Source organism: Triplophysa dalaica, chromosome 9 (assembly GCF_015846415.1).
Source record: "Triplophysa dalaica isolate WHDGS20190420 chromosome 9, ASM1584641v1, whole genome shotgun sequence".
NCBI lineage: Eukaryota > Metazoa > Chordata > Actinopteri > Cypriniformes > Nemacheilidae > Triplophysa > Triplophysa dalaica.
The window spans coordinates 1469197-1488396 of record NC_079550.1 but is presented as its reverse complement, the minus strand read 5'-3'; the positions used below and the strand labels follow the sequence as shown (position 1 = coordinate 1488396).

Genomic DNA, 19200 nt, shown 5'->3' with positions numbered 1-19200 from the left:
ACAGGACAATGAAACATGAGGACTCTTTATAGGGAGACGAACACAGGATAATTAAATAGGGACCAGGTGACACGGATCAAACACTAAGGGGAAATTAATTAACACAAACTAGGAAACAGGATGGTAGGAACGATGACGTGACTCGGGGAGAGTATGGAAAGCCACAAGGTCAAAAACATCTCTCCCCACATGAAACAAAGGATTCTGTCTGATTCCACCTCTAAACCAAGAAATACCTGAAAAGGAGAGGTGAAACCATGACAACTGAATGCCAAAAAAAGCTGTTGTCATTTAAGAAAGTACAAAAGTTGTTTACATATTTTATGCTTCTGTTATCAGACATAAAATAACAATTACAGACAAATGTTTATGTTCATATGTCCAGTCAGTAACAATGAAGTTGCTCGAAAACGCTGCTTTGTATTCAATCATTCACAAGTTAGCTGCTGGTCAAAGAGAGATGTTTTCCATTCACTCAAAGCTAATGCTCATCCATGCTGTGGCTAGAAGATATGCGTTTTTTTAAAAGGAAAACTGGAAACACAGCAAAACTGATTTGTGTGCGTGAGTGAGTGACAGATGCATGCTTTGCAGTATCAGATCCAGAAACAAGCCGCAAAACTACGTTAGAGATCACTGTGTTATTAGGAAAAGTGTAAAAAGAAGATTGAATGAATGATGCATTTATATAGCGCTTCATTGTGTATTACTGTACACCCAGTGCTTTACAATCATATGAGGGGGGGGGTCTCTCCTTAACCACCACAAGTGTGGAGCATCCACCTGGATAATGCGACGTCAGCCACAGAACAACGGCGCCAATGCACTCGCCACACACCAGCTATAGATAGAGAGGAGAGAGAGATGGAGCCAATTCAGAGGGTGGGGATTATTAGGAGGCCATGTTTGACAAGGGCCAGTGGAGGGAATCTGGCCAGGACACCGGAATTGCACACCTACTCTTCAGTATGACCACAGGGAGTCAGAACCTCGGTTTAACATCTCATCCGACAGTGCTTTTTACAGTATAGTGTCCCTATCACTATACTGGGGCATTAGAAACCATACAGACCACAGGGCGAGCACCCCGTGCTTGTCTCACTAGCAACTCATCCGGCAGCAACCTAGCTTTCCCACGAGGTCTCCCGTCCAGGTACTGACCAGGTCCAGCCCTGCTTAGCTTCAGTGGCAACCAGTCTTGACTGAAAAGATGTTTGGTTCAGTTTGAAACTATGGCGGTCGTAGCCCGGGCAGGGCTTGTACCCTCCGGCACTCACAATCAAGTCCAGTCCACTAATGATCACGTTCTGATGAAAGGAAATGATTAGATGCTAAGGATGTTACCATCTTGACAAGACGGGGAATTACAATTTGCCTTCATTGTAATCCGTCAAAATGATGGATAGCCTTCAGATTTTCTGTTACTTGTAAATAAATCTGTCAATGACGAGCCTCTGATATATATCACACTAAGGAAGTGGTCGATGAGCACACACCTTGGCAGCGTTAACTAGTCTCCAGGCGTTAAGCAGCCCAAAGCCATACTTGTGACTGTGGTGAAACCCGGCTCCATTAGTTCCCCAGTCAGTCTGTGTGTCATGCTGGAAATATAAAAACACACATAAGAAACAGGTAAGACCATCACAACGTAAACACACTCCCACAAACATCAAAGTCAAACTCTTCATGCCATAAAATCAAACGGACCAGGCCTGGACCATGTGAAAAAAAGCCATCAAATAATCAAAATCATATCCCTCCTGTATTTCTCTCTTAGCATTATACACACAGACACAAAGTCATCTGATACCTGTATTGCTGTGTAGGTAATGATGTGCTGAACATCACGCCAGCTCAGACACGGTCGTACCTGCAGCATAAGTGCCACCATACCTGCAGCCAGCGGCGCCGCTGCAGAGGTACCCGTGTGTCCATCTGTGCAGCCTGTGCCACTCTGCAGAGACCAGTCTGAAGTCACCTGAATAAAAACAATACATCCTGGTTATGCTGGCCCACTGTTACTCAGAATATATTAAAAATGAGTGCTTGATCGCTCCTAAGCATCAATGACACCACAAACGGAGAGCAGTACACAGTAGGGTTGGGCCGATAGACGATGACATCATCCATCGTCGATGGCTGACAAATGTTGACAGCAGAGTTCACAGTATGAAATTCTGATCATGTGTCGAACTCGTCCATTCTCACCGTATTGCTTTCGAGTATGATTTGGAAGCTGCGAAACGCATGTGCGCGCGAGACTTGGCAGACGTAGAAAGTGACAGCAAACAGTGGATCGTAGTAACGCTTATGCTGTGTTTGTGTAAACTTGTCAATGACGACCTGAACTGTGCGCGTCCGTAGCATTGTAGTGCCTCATCACAAATTTAGTGTATTGCATGTAAACAACCACAAAACCACAATAAAGTGGTGAGCTGCTGTGAAGCTAGCACACTATGCGCTAAAGGCTTACAACAAGTATTATACTGGATATAGCCCAGTAGTTTACCCGGTGACTGGGTTTAACCAAAAGACTGCTTAAAAGCTCTAGTTCTCTAGTGTTGCTTCAAGAGCGGTTCACATCAAAGCTATAACGTTAAAGAGAACGATATTGTTGTGATCACTATCAGAACTCTATTTTTACAGCTGATGAATGATAAAACAGTGTTTGACAGTTTCTAGAGCATTTCCGCTCCCCGCTCATGTGGTTATTGGCCTCCCCCGCTTCACTGTCGACCCTGACCGCTCCGCTTAATTCAGCTCCCTGCTCACCTACAATTTCATCCCACTCCTGTAAAATCGCTCCACGCTCGCTCAAATTTTATAATCCTCTGCATGCCTACCACCTGCTGTTTTCAACCGAAGCCTTACCCCTCGTATACATCGCATGCATCTGCGGCACGTTACGTCTCCGACGCAGCTAACGGAACTGATCGGACTCATTATAGTCTATGCTTGTGTTTACACCAGTCGCGGCGCCGCGGCACATTTCAAAAGCGTCCCGGATGCCACTCCACAACACGTCTGCCACGCAGCCTATATCCTATAAAACTCACAGCAACATCAGTTAAATAGAACATATATTTATATCATTCATACACAACAGCAAATTCTGGGTGGATTTGTGCATGCCCTAGATTCGTGGTGTGAGCGGTATCTGAGCGGAACCGGAGCGAGACAGAGGGATCACTCCGGCGTTTGGATAAAAAACCCGCTCCGTGCTCCGACTATATTTTGCACGCTCCGCCCCGCCCGCTCCGCTCATATGCTCTGGTGGATGACAATGAAAAAACTATATATTCAATTAAAAAACATTAATTAAATAGTATTTGAAATGAGCAACAACACTAACATTTCTAGAAAGATGTTATAGTGTATTCAGCTGCAGTTTAATGAATTGAACGCGCTGTTTCTCCCTGCCGCTCACTGCACAGGGTGGATGCAGAGAAAGACAATCCTGAAATGTATTTAGTCATATTGAATTTTAGTTAAACAGGGCTGATTGGTTTTCTCTTTCTTATCTGCTCGTTATGCTCCGCTGTATCTCTGTGGAGGTTTGCGCTGGACCGGGTGCTGCACCTCTCTCGCCATTGACTTCTGCTTTTTTGTTCCAATGACATCATGTTACTATATTTACTTATTACATAATTTTTTTTTTTGTGAATTGATTTGAATCGATGATTTTTTCCTCCCACTCTTAGTGTTTACCTTGTTTTCACTCCAGCTATAACTAAATGCTCACTATAGTTGTTGTAAATATGGGCAGGAAATGTCAATTTACTGAGAGCCTTCTAGGACACATTATATGTGCATATATTTACAGTGGAAAGAAAAAGTATGTGAATCCTTTGGGCTTACTTGGATTTCTTCATAAATTGGTCATAAAATGTGTTCTGATCTTCATCTAAGTCAAAACAATAGAGAAACACAGTCTGCTTAAACTAATACCGCACAAACATTATACGTTTTCATGTTTTTATTGAACACAACATGTAAACATTCATAGTGCAGGGTGGAAAAAGTATGTGATCCTTTGGGTTTAATAACTGGTTGACCCTCCTTTGGCAGCAATAACCTCAACCAAACGTTTCCTATAGTTGCAGATCAGACCTGCACAACGGTCAGGAGAAATTTTGGACCATTCCTCTTTACAAAAGTGTTTCAGTTCAGCAATATTCTTGGGATGTCTGGTGTGAATCGCTCTCTTGAGGTCATGCCACAGCATCTCAATCGGGTTGAGGTCAGGACTCTGACTGGGCCACTCCAGAAGGCGTATTTTCTTCTGTTGAAGCCATTCTGTTGTTGATTTACTTCTATGCTTTGGGTCGTTGTCCTGTTGCATCGTCCATCCTCTGTTAAGCTTCAGTTGGCGGACAGATGGTCTTAAGTTTTCCTGCAAAATGTCTTGATAAACTTTGGAATTCATTTTTCCATTGATGACAGTAATCCGTCCAGGGCCTGAGGCAGCAAAGCAGCCCCGAACCATGATGCCCCCTCCACCATATTTCACAGTTGGGATGAGGTTTTGATGTTGGTCTGCTGTGCCTTTTGTTCTCCACGCATAGCGTTGTGTGTTCTTTCCAAACAACTCAATTTTGGTTTCATCTGTCCACAGAATGTTTTGCCAGTAGTGCTGTGGAACATCCAGGTGCTCTTTTTCAAACTTCAAATGTGCTGCAATGTTTTTTTTGGACAGCAGTGGCTTCCTCCGTGGTGTCCTCCCATGAAGTCCATTCTTGTTTAATGTTTTCCTTATTGTAGATTTGTCAACAAAAATGTTAGCATGAGCCAGAGATTTCTGTAAGTGTTTAGCTGACACTCTAGGATTCTTCTTCACCTCATTGAGCATTCTGCGCTGTGCTCTTGCAGTCATCTTTACAGGACGACCACGCCTAGGGAGTGTAGCAACAGTGCTGAACTTTCTCCATTTGTAGACAATCTGTCTTACCGTGGACACATGGACATCAAGGCTTTTAGATTTACTTTTGTAGCCCTTTCCAGCTTTATGTAAGTCAACAATTCTTGATCGTAGGTCTTCTGAGAGCTCTTTTGTGCGAGGCATGGTTCACATCAGACAACGCTTCTTCAGAACAGCAATCTCAAAACTGGTGTGTGTTTTTTATTGGACAGGCCAGCTTTAATCAACACATCAAATCTCATCACATTGATTGGACCCCAGGTTGGCTGACTCCTGGCTCCAATTAGCTCTTGGAGAAGTCATTAGCCTAGGGTTTCACATACTTTTTCCACCCTGCACTATGAATGTTTACATGTTGTGTTCAATAAAAACATGAAAACGTATAATGTTTGTGCGGTATTAGTTTAAGCAGACTGTGTTTCTCTATTGTTGTGACTTAGATGAAGATCAGAACACATTTTATGACTAATTTATGAAGAAATCCAAGTAAGCCCAAAGGGTTCACATACTTTTTCTTTGGACTGTAAAAACAGAGAGTATGTTGTGGCAAGTCGCTCGTTGCTCAATCTGCATCGCCATGGAGACACGGGAAATTTCCAAGACACACCTGTCGTTTGTGAGTAGCTGATGATCATTACTGGCAAGCATAAAAAGCCAGACAAACTGAACTGTTGGCAAGCTTCGACTCATAATATGCAGAGATCTCTTACCTGTCTCTTTTATTATTGCAGACACTGACAGCTGACGATCGACCCACACAGAACCACTTCTACAACCCCGGAGAACACTCTACTGCCTCACCTGATTGCTTTTTCCTCACCGTGAATCTCACTGGCTTGCACCTACCTGTGAATAAATCACCCTTCGGGGCTTCTAACCGTCTTCCTGTGTCTGTTCAGTTACTCTGCCCGCCACAATGTATATAAAAAGTATGATTATAAATGAAGTCCAGAGTAAAAAGCGTGACAGACTGAAGTCTAGATCAGATGACAGGTGCTGTAAGGTTTTAAGTGGCACTTTACCCAGAAAAGCAGTATATTAAATGTAACAAATTATTATTCGTCTTTCTTGTCAATTGTGTAACTGTTTTAAGGACGAATGCCACCATTGATTTTAAATGCATGCAACAGTTTTATTGTGATTTCTTGCATTACAGACGTGTCATGTGCGTGTCGAATTAACTTTAATGCTTGCCTTATGCGCCGGTTGAAGTTAAAGACTGCGCCAGGGGACGAATGATGAACTCGCCGAGATGGCAGGGAGAGAGCGCGCAAACTAAAACTTTCTTTCACTATGGCTATTCCACTGGTCATGCGCGTTCCATGCGGATCACAGATCATTTGCGATCCATTTAACCATTATATAAGATGTGTTGGATTTGTACTATCAGAGCTTTCTGATTTTCGTTCACTTGAATGAGGGCAAATGTCTCAATCGATGGCTCAGTCAGCATTTAAATGTTTTGAGTATGTCCCGTTACATTCCGGACATAAAGATACCGGGTTTTGGAAGCCAACCCTAGTAATAAACAGAGTGTATAAATGCTCTGCACCCGCCTGTAGGCACATATTCCTAACGTGCTTTTTAAATAACTAAAAAAAATTGCGTCTGAGACCGTGTATTAATCAACTGAAACCGGGTCTAAAGTCAATTTCAGTTGACTCAAAGTAGCAATACGCCAACAATGCGCCTGAACATACCTCGTTTCCAGACCAGCGGGCCCATAGGCGCCAATGCATTTGCTATTTATACAACGTGGCGCAGGACGTGAAAATAAAAAACCCATCGGGCTGAAACCTGCAAAATACACTTGTGTCATGCCTGGTGCCGAGTGTATGACAGGGCCCACAGACTAAAGTGATCGGAAAGCAGCGCGTTTACTGCGGGTTTTATATATGTAACTCTCCTGAGCCTAAGCAAGTTGGCAAAATAAATGCTTTACATCCCGGACACGATCGCACCTTCAGAGAGACCATCCAGCATTTGCGGTCATATTTTAAGGCAAAGACGTTCAGAAATTAAAACGAAAGCATCAGCAGGTCATCTACATTCATTTTAGTAACTGGTAACACTGCAGAGCGCAGCCTTAAAATAAACATAACGTAATTGTTATCGTACGCTGGTGTGGATGCAAATATAGTTAAAGTTACAGTTATCGTTATTGCGTAGTCGGCACTTTAATTTCCAGTGTTCCAGACAATAATAATTATGGCTAGCTGTATTAGACTACTATCACCATTAGACGCAAGCTAGTATATGGAGACTCTTACAATGCTGCGTAGCTGTCTGCTTCCGCTGCTGAAGGTTACAGCCAGCATGGACGCGCACTCTTCTGCATAGAACGGCTTTCTCCCATTCTCATCCACTGCCCCTGAAATAAAACCACAAAAAAACATCCACTCTTAACCGTTGTAATAAGATCAAAACCTTTAAATTACATTGGTTTCAATTCAAACTAAGCAAATTTGTAAACAAAAATAAAGCAAACTGAAAATATCCCAAAATAAAGGGAATTCCCACTAAACCTATTAAAATAACATAAAAAGAGTTTCAATTGAGAAAAAAATAGTGGGCGTGGCTTGTTTTTACACTATGATTTGATTTAATGCATAAATTCTTTCATTCTTTTCTCACCCCCATTTCATTCCAAACCTGTGTGACAGTCATATAGAGGTTCTGAGTACATGATTAATGCATTGTTGTCATTATATTAAGGTCACAAGTTAACATGAGATCAGATAGGACAATAAATGCATATTTGGTGTGCTGTCCGAGGAGATGGCTACCGAGCTTGGAATTTGAGCATGGACTCAGTGTACTCCCCCTCCTATGCCGGGACACATACCAGCCGAGAGTGAGGCGATGGAGGAGGGATGCAGAAATCTGTCATGGGACTAATGGACAGCTATATATGGGTCATTTTCGTTTGCCCAGGTCAAATCTTTCTATTTTTAGCAAGACTAACATCAGTAGTGATGAAAGCCAAAATATCAAATGCAATTGAATAGTATCTGAATATGGAGCCATACTTGAGGGGGTAAAAAAATGACAGGAATATTTTGTCGGCATTGTCATTTTATTTGTCATAGAGATAGGTTTATCTATTTGTAAAATCTGTTAACTTTAGCGATCCTTGATACATTTTATAGGGATGGTGACAGTAAAAAACACAATTTGTGTTATTTTTACAAAATTTGCATGCCTGTAACTGGTAGAGATACCTCCATGTCCTTTTAGATTCTTGTGCAGGTGAGGCAAATCTTGGTTTATCAAATACAGTTATGTAAAGAGACCGACCGGACTATCCTTAAAGGCAAGGTCTAGCTATGACAGGGCATATTAAGACTCAGTGTAGTTCCAGAAGCAATTGAAATTAAAGCTGACGGCAGCATTGATCAAGCTCTCACATCTTGGGGCACATTGGGATGCCAGTGTGAAGTTTCCTCATGTTTCATGGCAAAACATCAAACTTATTTAGGGCAACTACGGACAGACCTTTGAGCAAAAATTCAAAGGCGTTGCAATTAAACATGGCAAAGGCCTTGAGTAGGCTGAACACCCAACAAACCAAATGTCGGTCAGGTACAGTCCATTCCAACTACAACATAAAATGTTGTATTTATCATAAAACAACTTAAAGTCCAAGTGGAATTCAAAATTCAAATTCCCATTTATTCATGAAATATGCAGTGTTTATTGTAAATAGCTTATCAATGTGGGTCATTTTCTTTTAAAATTGATGTGCTCTCGCACTCTTCAGTTCAAATCAGAAAAAACACTTCCGCCCTCTAATGACAATCCATCTCAAATTATGTTAGTTACACAGCTTTGGCGGGCCATCTTATAACTCCTCCCCTACAACTGTCAGTCTGCTGCCAGTTCCATTTCAAAATGCAACCAGTGTTATTATACATTAAATCAAATCATAGTGTAAAACAAGCCACGCCCCAAAACAAGTTCTCATTGCAAATTCTGTTTCACTCGCAAATTATCAGAATACAGAAGAAAAACGATGGCAACTTCCGGTTCACAAGGACTTTAATAAGGGTTATAATTTAAGGTTAACAGCCCATTTAAATTTCAAGCACAGACCAGACATGGACTTAATCATCATCCTAAGGTTGTAGACACTAATAAGACCTTGTCAAAATAAAAGGATTAAAAAAATGACAAATAAAGAAAAAGTTTCTCTTTTTAAAGGGCATCGTTAAATACTGCATTTCATTATTTGTAAATTATTTTTATTTTAATATGCTAACTACAACCTATAAACACAGTTTCAGAGCCACAAAGTTTATAATGTTTAAGTGCCTTATTCGGCAAGTTGACATCGGAGGGATCTCCACCCCATGCACAGTTTGATTGACAGACGTCGCAACCTCTTGAGGACCGAATTTATTGCTGTCTTCTAAACTATTGGATAAAAGTCAGGCTAAAAAATAATTATATGAGGTTGTTGGATAATGGTAGTCATCGGATTGCTGCTTCTACACAGCGCTGTTAAATAGTTACATAAACAATGGCACAAAAAGCGGGTCATGTGCTCTTCTGTTAAAAGAATGTGTTTTCTTAATGTGACAACTAAAAGTCAGACAAATGAAAATGAGGGACATTTTCTCAATATGCAACATGAGGGACGAGGGATGAAAATGTGGTGCGGTACAACACAAAGATGGATGGGTGGTTACCCTAGCCTGTAGATCAGACTGACCAAATATACAAAGTTCTTCAAAATATCTTCTTTTAAAATGGTTAAAAGGTTTAAAATGAGTGAATGCTCTCAAAAGAAAAGTTGGTCAAGCAAACGAATCTAAACGGACATTAAGCCGTCTCTAACATTTCTTCAGTTACAGGCATGCAAATTTTGTAAAGATAACATGAAGTGCATTTTCCTTATTTTTGAACTGCCACCATTGGCATAAATTAAAATTCACCAAGGATTGCTAAGGTAACTGATTTAAAAATTAGATATACCTATGTAAAGGTAAATTTTGATACTGGAATATTTCTCATGCCTTAAAATTTGAACCGGGGACCTCTGATTGAATTTACATGGAATTATTATATATACTGCAACCGATCACAAAACTCACGTTTGGATCATATTACGGATTTTGGTTCACGCATCAGATCATTTTACGGATCAGTAAATATAAATGTTTATAATATGAATAGTTTATATACATTTTTAAATTGAGTTGATAAAAAACTAAAGATATCAACGGATTAATTTAAAAGAGAATCTTGATTTGAAACAGTTATTATCTTCTAGGCCTATGGTTCACTTTCAAGTCGGTCTCTCTACATTGCATAAAGCTACGCTATGGGGATTTCCCCCTCCTTCCACAATATTGAAGCCTGATTGCATCACACCGGTAAATTACTGGCCAATGACGCTCGAGTGGCAAACTAAGGACAGAGTCACCCACTACATTGATTGCCGCCGAGCGGGATTGGCTCAGATTCTTCTCATTCATGAAGCAAGCATCAATAAAACTACTTCTCGCCGTTGATGATGCTAACAAGATGACGCCTTTACAAGTTCCCCTTCGGCGATCTGGCAAAACGATTGGATATCCTTCAAAGAATCTGACGTGTGCGGGGGTCCTATGGAGCTTCCAGACGCGCATGCCGCGCGTGTCTTCTGTCTGGGCTGAGCCCACGTAGAAGCAGCACATAACGTGCCCGACTGTCCCCTCTGCGAGCAGATGCCAGTCAAGGCCCTCCGTGCTAGGATCTCTTTGCCCTAAATTACACATCCAACCCTGTGGCCCCTCCCTCCGTCGCCAACGAGCGGCATGGGGACAGCCCAGTGCAGTAGGACCCCTCTGATGGGCGCATGTCGACCTCTGTTCCACATGCGCATAATTTTAAGCTACCGCCGGTTTCGCCTCTGCCCCAGGGAGGATGCGCGGGATATGATATCGTTTGGGGCTGCGGATGGAGAGGGCAACGACAGTGACGGAGCAATGTCGTCTGCGGTATCTGGCTCAGATGATTGGTCTTCCCGCTGCACTGAAACTCACGAGTCTTCAGCCCCAGTCGAGGAGGAGCTGATGAGGATTCTCACCGAAGCTGTCCAAGGCTTAGGGCTTGAATGGTCGCCCCCCCCACGAACAACCGGAAGAACAGGCTGGATATGTGTTTTCTGCAGTCGGGTCGTCCAGCTACCCCACCCAAGAGGCCCGCGCCCTTTTTTCCCCAAGGTCCACGACTAGATCTCACATTTGTGGCGCTGTCCCTATTCTACCTGGATCCAACCGATGGGATCCCGCATGTTTCATGCTGTCGACGGAGCCGACCACGTGGGGTTATTTAAAACCGCCACCTGCCGAAGAGGCGTTCGCGACTCACCTCGGTGGAAATCCACTCCGTTGTTGCCGTCTAAGCTCTGTCGCGCTACCAACCTCCTGCAGAAAAGGCGCATTTAGCAGCCGGCCAAGCGGCTTCAGTGGTTCACACTATGGCCGTTCTCCAGGCTTTTGGAGAGGGACCGGCGTTAAAAAAACTGCGCTTGGCTACCTACTTGGCACTCAGAGCTACCAAGATGACGGCCCAGAGTATCGGTCGCAATATGGGCAGCCTGGTCACGCTGCAGTGGCACCTGTGGCTGACGCTGTCAGATGTGAGAGAGTCTGAGAAAGCCCAGCTGTTAGACACGCCCCTTTCTCCCTAAGGCTTATCCGGTGACGCGGTGAGTTCTTTCTCGGAGAAGTTCGTGGAGGCTCAGAAACACTCTAAAGCCTTTAGCCATTTCCTGCGTAAGAGGGAGTGACCGGCCGCGGTCCCGCCACGATCCAGATCTTCGTCTGCGCAGCGCTTTAAACGGCACGAAACCCCTCGTCCTCATACCAGCAGGAGGATGGACACGGAGCCGGTGACAGGGAACACGACAGCGTTCCTGATGGGTGAGGATTCGTGAGGAGGAAGCGACCACTCGGAGAAGCAGACGAGGAGCCAGCGAACAAGAAAGTTTGTCTTGCTATATTGAGTCTGTCTGTTCCCTGGCATGCTGCAGGCAACGGCGGAAAATGTTTGATGTGTGTTTTGCCAATAAAGTTTTCAAAAAATATAAAATCAAACATTATTCACAATCAGAGCTCTTTTCCTCCTCACTGTGTTTCCCCATTAAGCAATGTACGCGGAGGTCCCGTTCCCAGCTGTGTTTCGCAAAGAACAAGCCCAGTGTACTGTCTCTGTCTGAGCACGAGTGTTCCCTCGACACATGCCCATGGAACAACCGGTGTAGCGGACAGCAGCCTCATCGGCCAGATAGTCTGCTGCTCTCTGCGACCCTTATCGCTTTACGGACGTGTGGCGCTCGCTTCCCGGTGTGTCGGAGTGGGAACTGCGCATGGTCATAAGCGGGTATATGCTTGACGTGATAATGTCAGACGTGCCGAACAAGGACGAGCCGGTCTTACGAGCTTGCTCTTGGCTCATTATAGCCTGCTGAAGAGCCACAAGCGCCAACTTCTGGGACATGGAGAGCCTGGGGCTGGCTATCAACATGCAGAAGTGCAGGTTGCGCCCCACACAGAGCATCACGTTCTTAGGAATGAATTTGGATTCACGCTCTATGAAAGCGCGTCTTCTCAGGAACGTGTACAGTCTTTGGTCAGCATTCTCGCCTCGTTCACACCTGGAAGAGCTGTGTTTCTGAAGAGTTTTCAGAGGCTATTGTGGATTATGGCAGCAGCATCATGGTGACTCACAGATGCACGCGGATGCTAGCTAGCTCCCTGGGTCAACACAAATATGTATGAACTCTGAGTTCAGACGGGCAGAGTGGTTAGCAGAAAAGTTGTCACTACGGACAAGTTGTTAATGGGCTGGGGAGCCCTTTGCAACAGCAGACCGGCTTATGGTGCTAGGACAAGCACTCAGGCGACATGGCATATAAACTGCCTAGAGCCAAAGGCAGTATCGTTAGCTTTGTGAGGCTTCCTCACTCTCACACAGGACCAACATATCCTGGTTGGAAGGCCACCACGATAGTGGCATTCGCTCCCACTCACTTCAGAAGCTGGCGGAGCACCTCCTTTTGTGGGCGGACAAACCCCCTCCTGTCGATCAGGGCAGTACATATTCCCAGCAATCAGAACTGCGGCACGGACATGCTGTCCAGTGGTGGCCAGTTTCACATGGAGTGGCGGTTACATCCGCAGACTGTGCGGCTGATCTGGAGTTTGTTCTGAGAGCAAGAAATCGATTTGTTCGCCTCAGAGAAGAACACCCACTGCCGTCTATTCTTCTATCTGACGACTGCACTCATGGAAGGGGAAGCTCTTCCGAGTCACTGGCCCAATGGGCGGAAAAATGTGTTCCTCCAGCGAAAATTATTCAACTAATACGACACAAGCACAGAGAGGAGAGGGAGATTATTTTGTTGGTTGTGCCGAATTGGCACAACCAGCCATGGTTCCAGAGTTGGTAGGGATGTTGACGGCTCCCTCCGGCTCAGTATGGCATCACAGACCAGTGTTATGAAATAAAAGCAGGTTGTCCACCTTTTGCCTTTTGTTTCAGTCTTAGGGGAATTTTATATTAATATTTAGATACTCTATATCGGCTTCCAGTGTTAAAAAAATTATCGGTTATCGCCCAAAATGTACATATCGGTGTATCCCTAGTAAGGTGGTAATCATCGAGATAGAGTCTCAGCTGACTTTCATCTAACTGAATTGGTGGCACGTCAAAATTAATTTTCCTTTTTTTTGGTGGATCGCTTATGGCGCATGGAATCGTGTCATTTGCATTTTGACTTCAATTTAACAATACTTTAACTCTACTGCTAGCCTTAAACAGGCTGGTCTGTGTACATACACACACCCATACAAATAATACATGTGCACACAAGTCATCGCGCTGACTGGTTAGATTACATGACAATGGTCCTCCCGAACTTGGTTCATAAAGAAATATGCTCAATTGTGACAAAAATATCACAATTCTATACATCTAAAAGTTTTTTTCTTTTGTTTCGGGGTAGAAATATAACTCAGAATTCTTCTGTACAGGTTTCTTGAGAGGTCAGCTCAATACCTATAGTTACTGTGTAGATGGAATTAGCATAGCCATCATAGTTGCAGTTGTCATCATATTGTCCTCCGTTGCCACTGGCGACAACAAAGATGCTGCCAAAACCTTGCCTGCCTGCTATAACTCCATGCTGCAGTGCCGCCTGTGGACATCCAGACAAATGCTCATTGTCAAAACACTGACACATACGCATAAATATCACAATTCTAAAAAATGCCTTCTGTTGCCAAAAAAGACATAATGTCACCTTGCTTCTGCTCAATGCCCAACTTATCATTAATTATCTTAGCATTTGCTATTCCAAAATAAAACACAAAAGGTCCAAACAAGAAGAAGGTGAATCAAATGAAATCTAGAAAGCTGAACCTTGCCAAGGGGATGAGGTCCATCGACGGTACGCCCATCATCGTCTGGTCCCCAACTGCATGACAAGTGTTAAGTTAACTCGGTCAGGCTGAGTCAAACAATGATTACAAATGAATTAATTTCAGGTTCAATAGCCCTGTACCTGCAGCTGTAGACATCATTTATTTGGTAATGCTTGTTAAAGCCACAGCCTCCATGCTGTCAGTGAGGGGTCCATCCAGAACTCTGATCCCTGAAACAATCCAACAGTCTTCATTACACAAGACAGTAGAGTTTGGCGAATTTTCCAAATATTTTTGTGATGAAAAAAAGGTTCAAACAAAAATGTTCAAAATAAGTTGATGTAACTCTTATTTTAATACTTTTGAATAAAATGGCTTTCTGGTGAACTGATGTTTAAGCAGACGATGACAATGGATTTAATTCTTTACATTTTCAATACCTGCTACTTTGCTGCCATATGCCACCCCGACAGCACAGAAGCTGTTATTGGAGACGGCGGCGATCTCTCCTGCACAGCGCGTGCCATGATGATTGTCACTGTGGCCATCAGGGTGGGGCATGGGGTCCGGATCATTGGAGTTTAAATCATAACTACCCTCTGGACTCTAGACATACACATAGGAGAACTGTTTAACAGATGGAGATGTATGGCTTTTTTGTGTTAAAGAAATGCTTCCGGTTTAAATTGAGAGAGATCTTTCTGTGAAAACAAGAACATCAAAAACAATCCTCTCTTTCAAGCTCTCTCCTACCCTGTGTTGTCGCGCATGGCTGAAACTTGGGAACTTGCAATTGGTGCTTCTTATATTATTGCTTTCTACTTAAGATACATTGTTTTATTGTTCACTATCTTTTGCAAGTTATTTTGGATAAAAGCATCCCCTAAATGTACATGAAAGACACTAACAGGTGATTCACTCACGTAATTGGGCTGAATATCGACCAGGGTGTGCTGGACCCCATCATCTACTACCACCACTGTGACACCAACCCCTGTGATATTGCGTTCCCAGATACCAGTCACATTGATGTCCATACCATGTCTCAAATCATTGTGCTGAAGAAGCAAATACAGAGAGATCAGAACTATAACAACAAAAAGATGTTCAAGCCATTCACTAAGCGTCCACGTAACAAAAACCCTCACCAGATGCCACTGGCTTGGATATTTGGGGTCATTGAAGGTCACAGCTCTCTTAGACCGTCTGAGGATGTGTTCTTGTGAGTGCCAGACCACATGAGTGTTTCTATCCAGAGCCGCCTCTGTTATGCGCGAGTCCACATTTGCAGTGTCGTCCGGCCCCTGGCACAGCAGATAATGCCCCTCAAGCTGCCCGATCTGACCGTGATTTACCAAGCCAACATCCTCAGCTACATTTTGGGCTAGTCCGTCAAATGACACTCCTCCAGTGACTGCATTGAGTCGCACAGCCCAGGATCGGCCAGGTCCACAGGAGGAAATGGACGTGAAGGACGAGTAACAGCCCCCCAGGGGAGATGTAGTGAAGAGCAACAGAGGGTAGAGGCTGATCCAGACAGTGATGCCATGTCAGCCAGGCAGAGTCAGAAAAGCTTGCTCTCCACATTAGATTAGCCTCAGATTTCTGGGGGAAAAGACAAAATGTAGAAAGTGTGAGAATTTAGAAACGTAGCCTCCCGCCTAACGTTACTTTTCGTGGTACGGCGTTTGGATAAAACCTTAATGATCATCTTTGAGGGAAATGCCGTTTACAGACTGCAACGTGATATTTGCGACACCACAAGTAACGTTAAACACAATATGTTTACATCACTAATGTAAATCACAACATATCCAAACGTCTCTTTACTCTTCCAATTCACTAAATACATTAATATCGAGCATGGTTGCATGGAAAAACACTTACGATGTTTCTTTCATGTCAGGAATCATGAAATACTATAAAACATTAATATCACCACCGTGATAAACAAGACTGACAGGAAAGGGAAGACACAAACCAAAACAAAAAACAAACCGAAGGCTAATGTCACATAAAACACGGCGTTATGCTAATAACAAATCATCTGACTTTCTAAAGTCCTTCACAACCATTAAAAAACATAATACATTTGATTTAACACATATACACATCCCACAAAAGGACACTAAATACAAAGTTTAACAAACCTTAAAGGACATAAATACCTTTAAAACATACTGACATGCGTGTCTTACCTCGGAGTAACGCCGTTTTCGTCACTATCGGTTGTTTGATGTGGTTTTGAGAAATTTAAGATCAATCGCCATTATTTTAATAATCGACATAACCCAATCTGCTCCGCTACACTTCCGCAATCGTCACCAGTTTCGTCACATCCGATGGCGGTATATGCTGCCTTCACGTGCTCTCGAAAAATCTATAATTCTCACTTCAACCCGGAAATAATTGAGGGAATGGTGCTCTTTTATTGTTAGCAGATACGTGTAATGTTTTAATGCTACTAATAATTAGTAACGTTAATAGTGTTATGTTATTAAATACTTCAAATGTTCCTAGATCCAGACGTTACTTCCGGGTTGAAGTGGGAATTTCCGAGAGCAGTTTCCCACTGGTAAACGGTTTTCTGTAATATTCAGTTTCCGTGAAAAACTGTTGCAGTGGGCGGGGTTAGTGTGAATATCCCTAGTTCGTTCCCTGGTGGGCGTGGCCTTTTGTACAACGAACAAGCGAATGGAGTAGCGTTGTCGTCTGTTCTTCAGCTCTTTTTTGATGAATTATTTCGTTAAGGTAATACAGCCGAATGCTCATATGCCCCGTTTAGATGTATGTTATTCACACAAAAGGCTAAAATGCATGTTGTTTTCCATGTGCTTTTATAAAAACACTTTCTTATGTCCATATGGCAATGTGTGTACCTTACGTGGATGAGACTACTAAACAACAAGAAGAGCGCGAATCGAATCGAACACGTTTTGCCGTTTATTTTCAAGCTGTAAATGTATCCTGCGTCCGTACTTGCTTTGTTTTGTTTGCTGCAGCGTAACTTTCACAACTTTTCGTAACTTTCATTGACTGCAATAAACTCTCACGTTACGCGTTTCGCGTTATTTTTTTGTCAAGAGCCTTACAGAGTTTACCTGAGATCTAAAAGGCAAATAAGGAGAAAAAAGACCAAAAGACAATAAAGGACATTTTAAATGTAGTGCCCATTTGCCTTACTTATACACATACACAAAGAGTCAACGTTTCACATTTTATTCATACATATTAAATGATGCAACAATGCATTACACATTGTAGTCGTTACCAGCATGCATGTTCTCTCTAGATGCACAAACAAAAGATATAACAAAAGAAAGTAAATAAACAAATGAAATAAATAAATAAATACGTGTATGTATGTTTGGTTTAAAAACAGCTTTTGCAGGAAACTGTTGGCACACATCCTCAGTTCATGTTTTATGTATGATTAGAAATATGTTTATTCAAATGTACAAACATATGTACACATGTATGTTTAAAGCAAGTTGAAAAATACAAAAATGTCAAAGGGTTTATTACAATGATTAAACCAACAACAGTCCAAACCAAAGAAAAAAACCCTAATATTATTGGGTTTGGCAATCTGTCCCCTGCACACCATTCCTTTACACTGAAGGAAACATTTAAACATATTTAAATATTTAAGTAGATAAAAAATGTTCTTATGTTTCAACATGATTCCTTTTTAAGCAACATAAATGAGCTATGGTGTTGAGTTGGGTAATATTAAATAGTAAAAAACAACAGTCTCTGATAAATAACCCTGCCGATCATTACTCTGTGTGCCCTTACAATTACCTTGGGATGTTCATGTAATCCGCAGCTCCAGCTGGATGCCAAACTCTCAAAGAATCAGAGCAGAGATCACGCCCATCCCGAGGATACCTGTGACTGACAGATTTTTTGTGTTGTCTATGCATTCTGGAAACACATAAAATGTGTAATGTATTGTTGTATGTATTTATGCATGAATAAAACGTGAAACGTTTACTCTATGTGTGTGTGTTTGTGTGTGTCTGTTTTTAACAGAAGCAAAGCTTTTTAAAGGGCAACATATACACAATTATAAACAACACCTTATGGCAAAACTTGACAAAATAATACCAGAGAACATGAAACAAATCATTATTTATAAATGCATCTAACGACATCTGAGATTTATTGCAGTCAATGATAGTTATGAAAAGTTGTGAAAGTTACGAGGAAGCAAAAAAAAGTGTACACGCAGTGTACAGCCTGAAAATAAACGACACAACAACAGCAAATGTGCTCGATTTGATTCGCTCTGCATGTTGTTTAGTATCATCCACGTAAGCTACACAGCAAAAACATTGCCATTTGGCCATGAGAAAGCAAAACGACAAGCAATTTAGCCTATTGTTTGAATATCATGCATCTAAACGGGCATATGACCATAATTAACTTAACGAAATAATTAATCAAAAAGAGCTGAAGAACAGACTACAACACTCCATTCCATTTGCTTGTTCGTAGTTCAAAAGCCACGCCCACCGCAGAACAAACTATGAATGTTCACACTAATGCACGGCCAATGCACAGTTTTTCCCGGAAACTAAATATTACACAACACAGGGACCTTCGTGCGCGTATTAAGTGGCTTCACTTGAAGACACCACTTCTTGTGCCAAGATAAATCAGTAGTAATGAAATTAATTGAAAAAAATACCCCGCATTATTTTCTATGCATTATAATAAATTACATTTAACTCCACAGTAATAAATGTAGTAATATCAGCTGAATTAAAAATATCTATTTTACGACTGCAAAAAGACATAACATCACATTTGTTTAAATTGTCTTAAATCCAAGATGTGGACATAACTCACTGTACTAAGCAAAACAAT

At 42.3% G+C, this 19200-nt stretch overlaps 1 protein-coding gene across 1 annotated transcript in view; it reads right to left on the bottom strand.

The window, feature by feature from the left end:
* Positions 1–15878, bottom strand: part of pcsk7 (proprotein convertase subtilisin/kexin type 7) — a gene marked incomplete at its 5' end in the record, with an annotated part of 32052 nt that extends 16174 nt beyond the window's left edge. Inside the window, 10 exon segments of the mRNA XM_056756816.1 lie at positions 1497–1601; positions 1811–1978; positions 7189–7289; positions 13964–14102; positions 14327–14381; positions 14469–14511; positions 14514–14558; positions 14769–14934; positions 15252–15386; positions 15477–15878. Coding sequence (XP_056612794.1) covers positions 1497–1601; positions 1811–1978; positions 7189–7289; positions 13964–14102; positions 14327–14381; positions 14469–14511; positions 14514–14558; positions 14769–14934; positions 15252–15386; positions 15477–15878 — 1359 coding nt within the window.
* Between the last annotated feature and the right edge of the window lie 3322 nt (positions 15879–19200).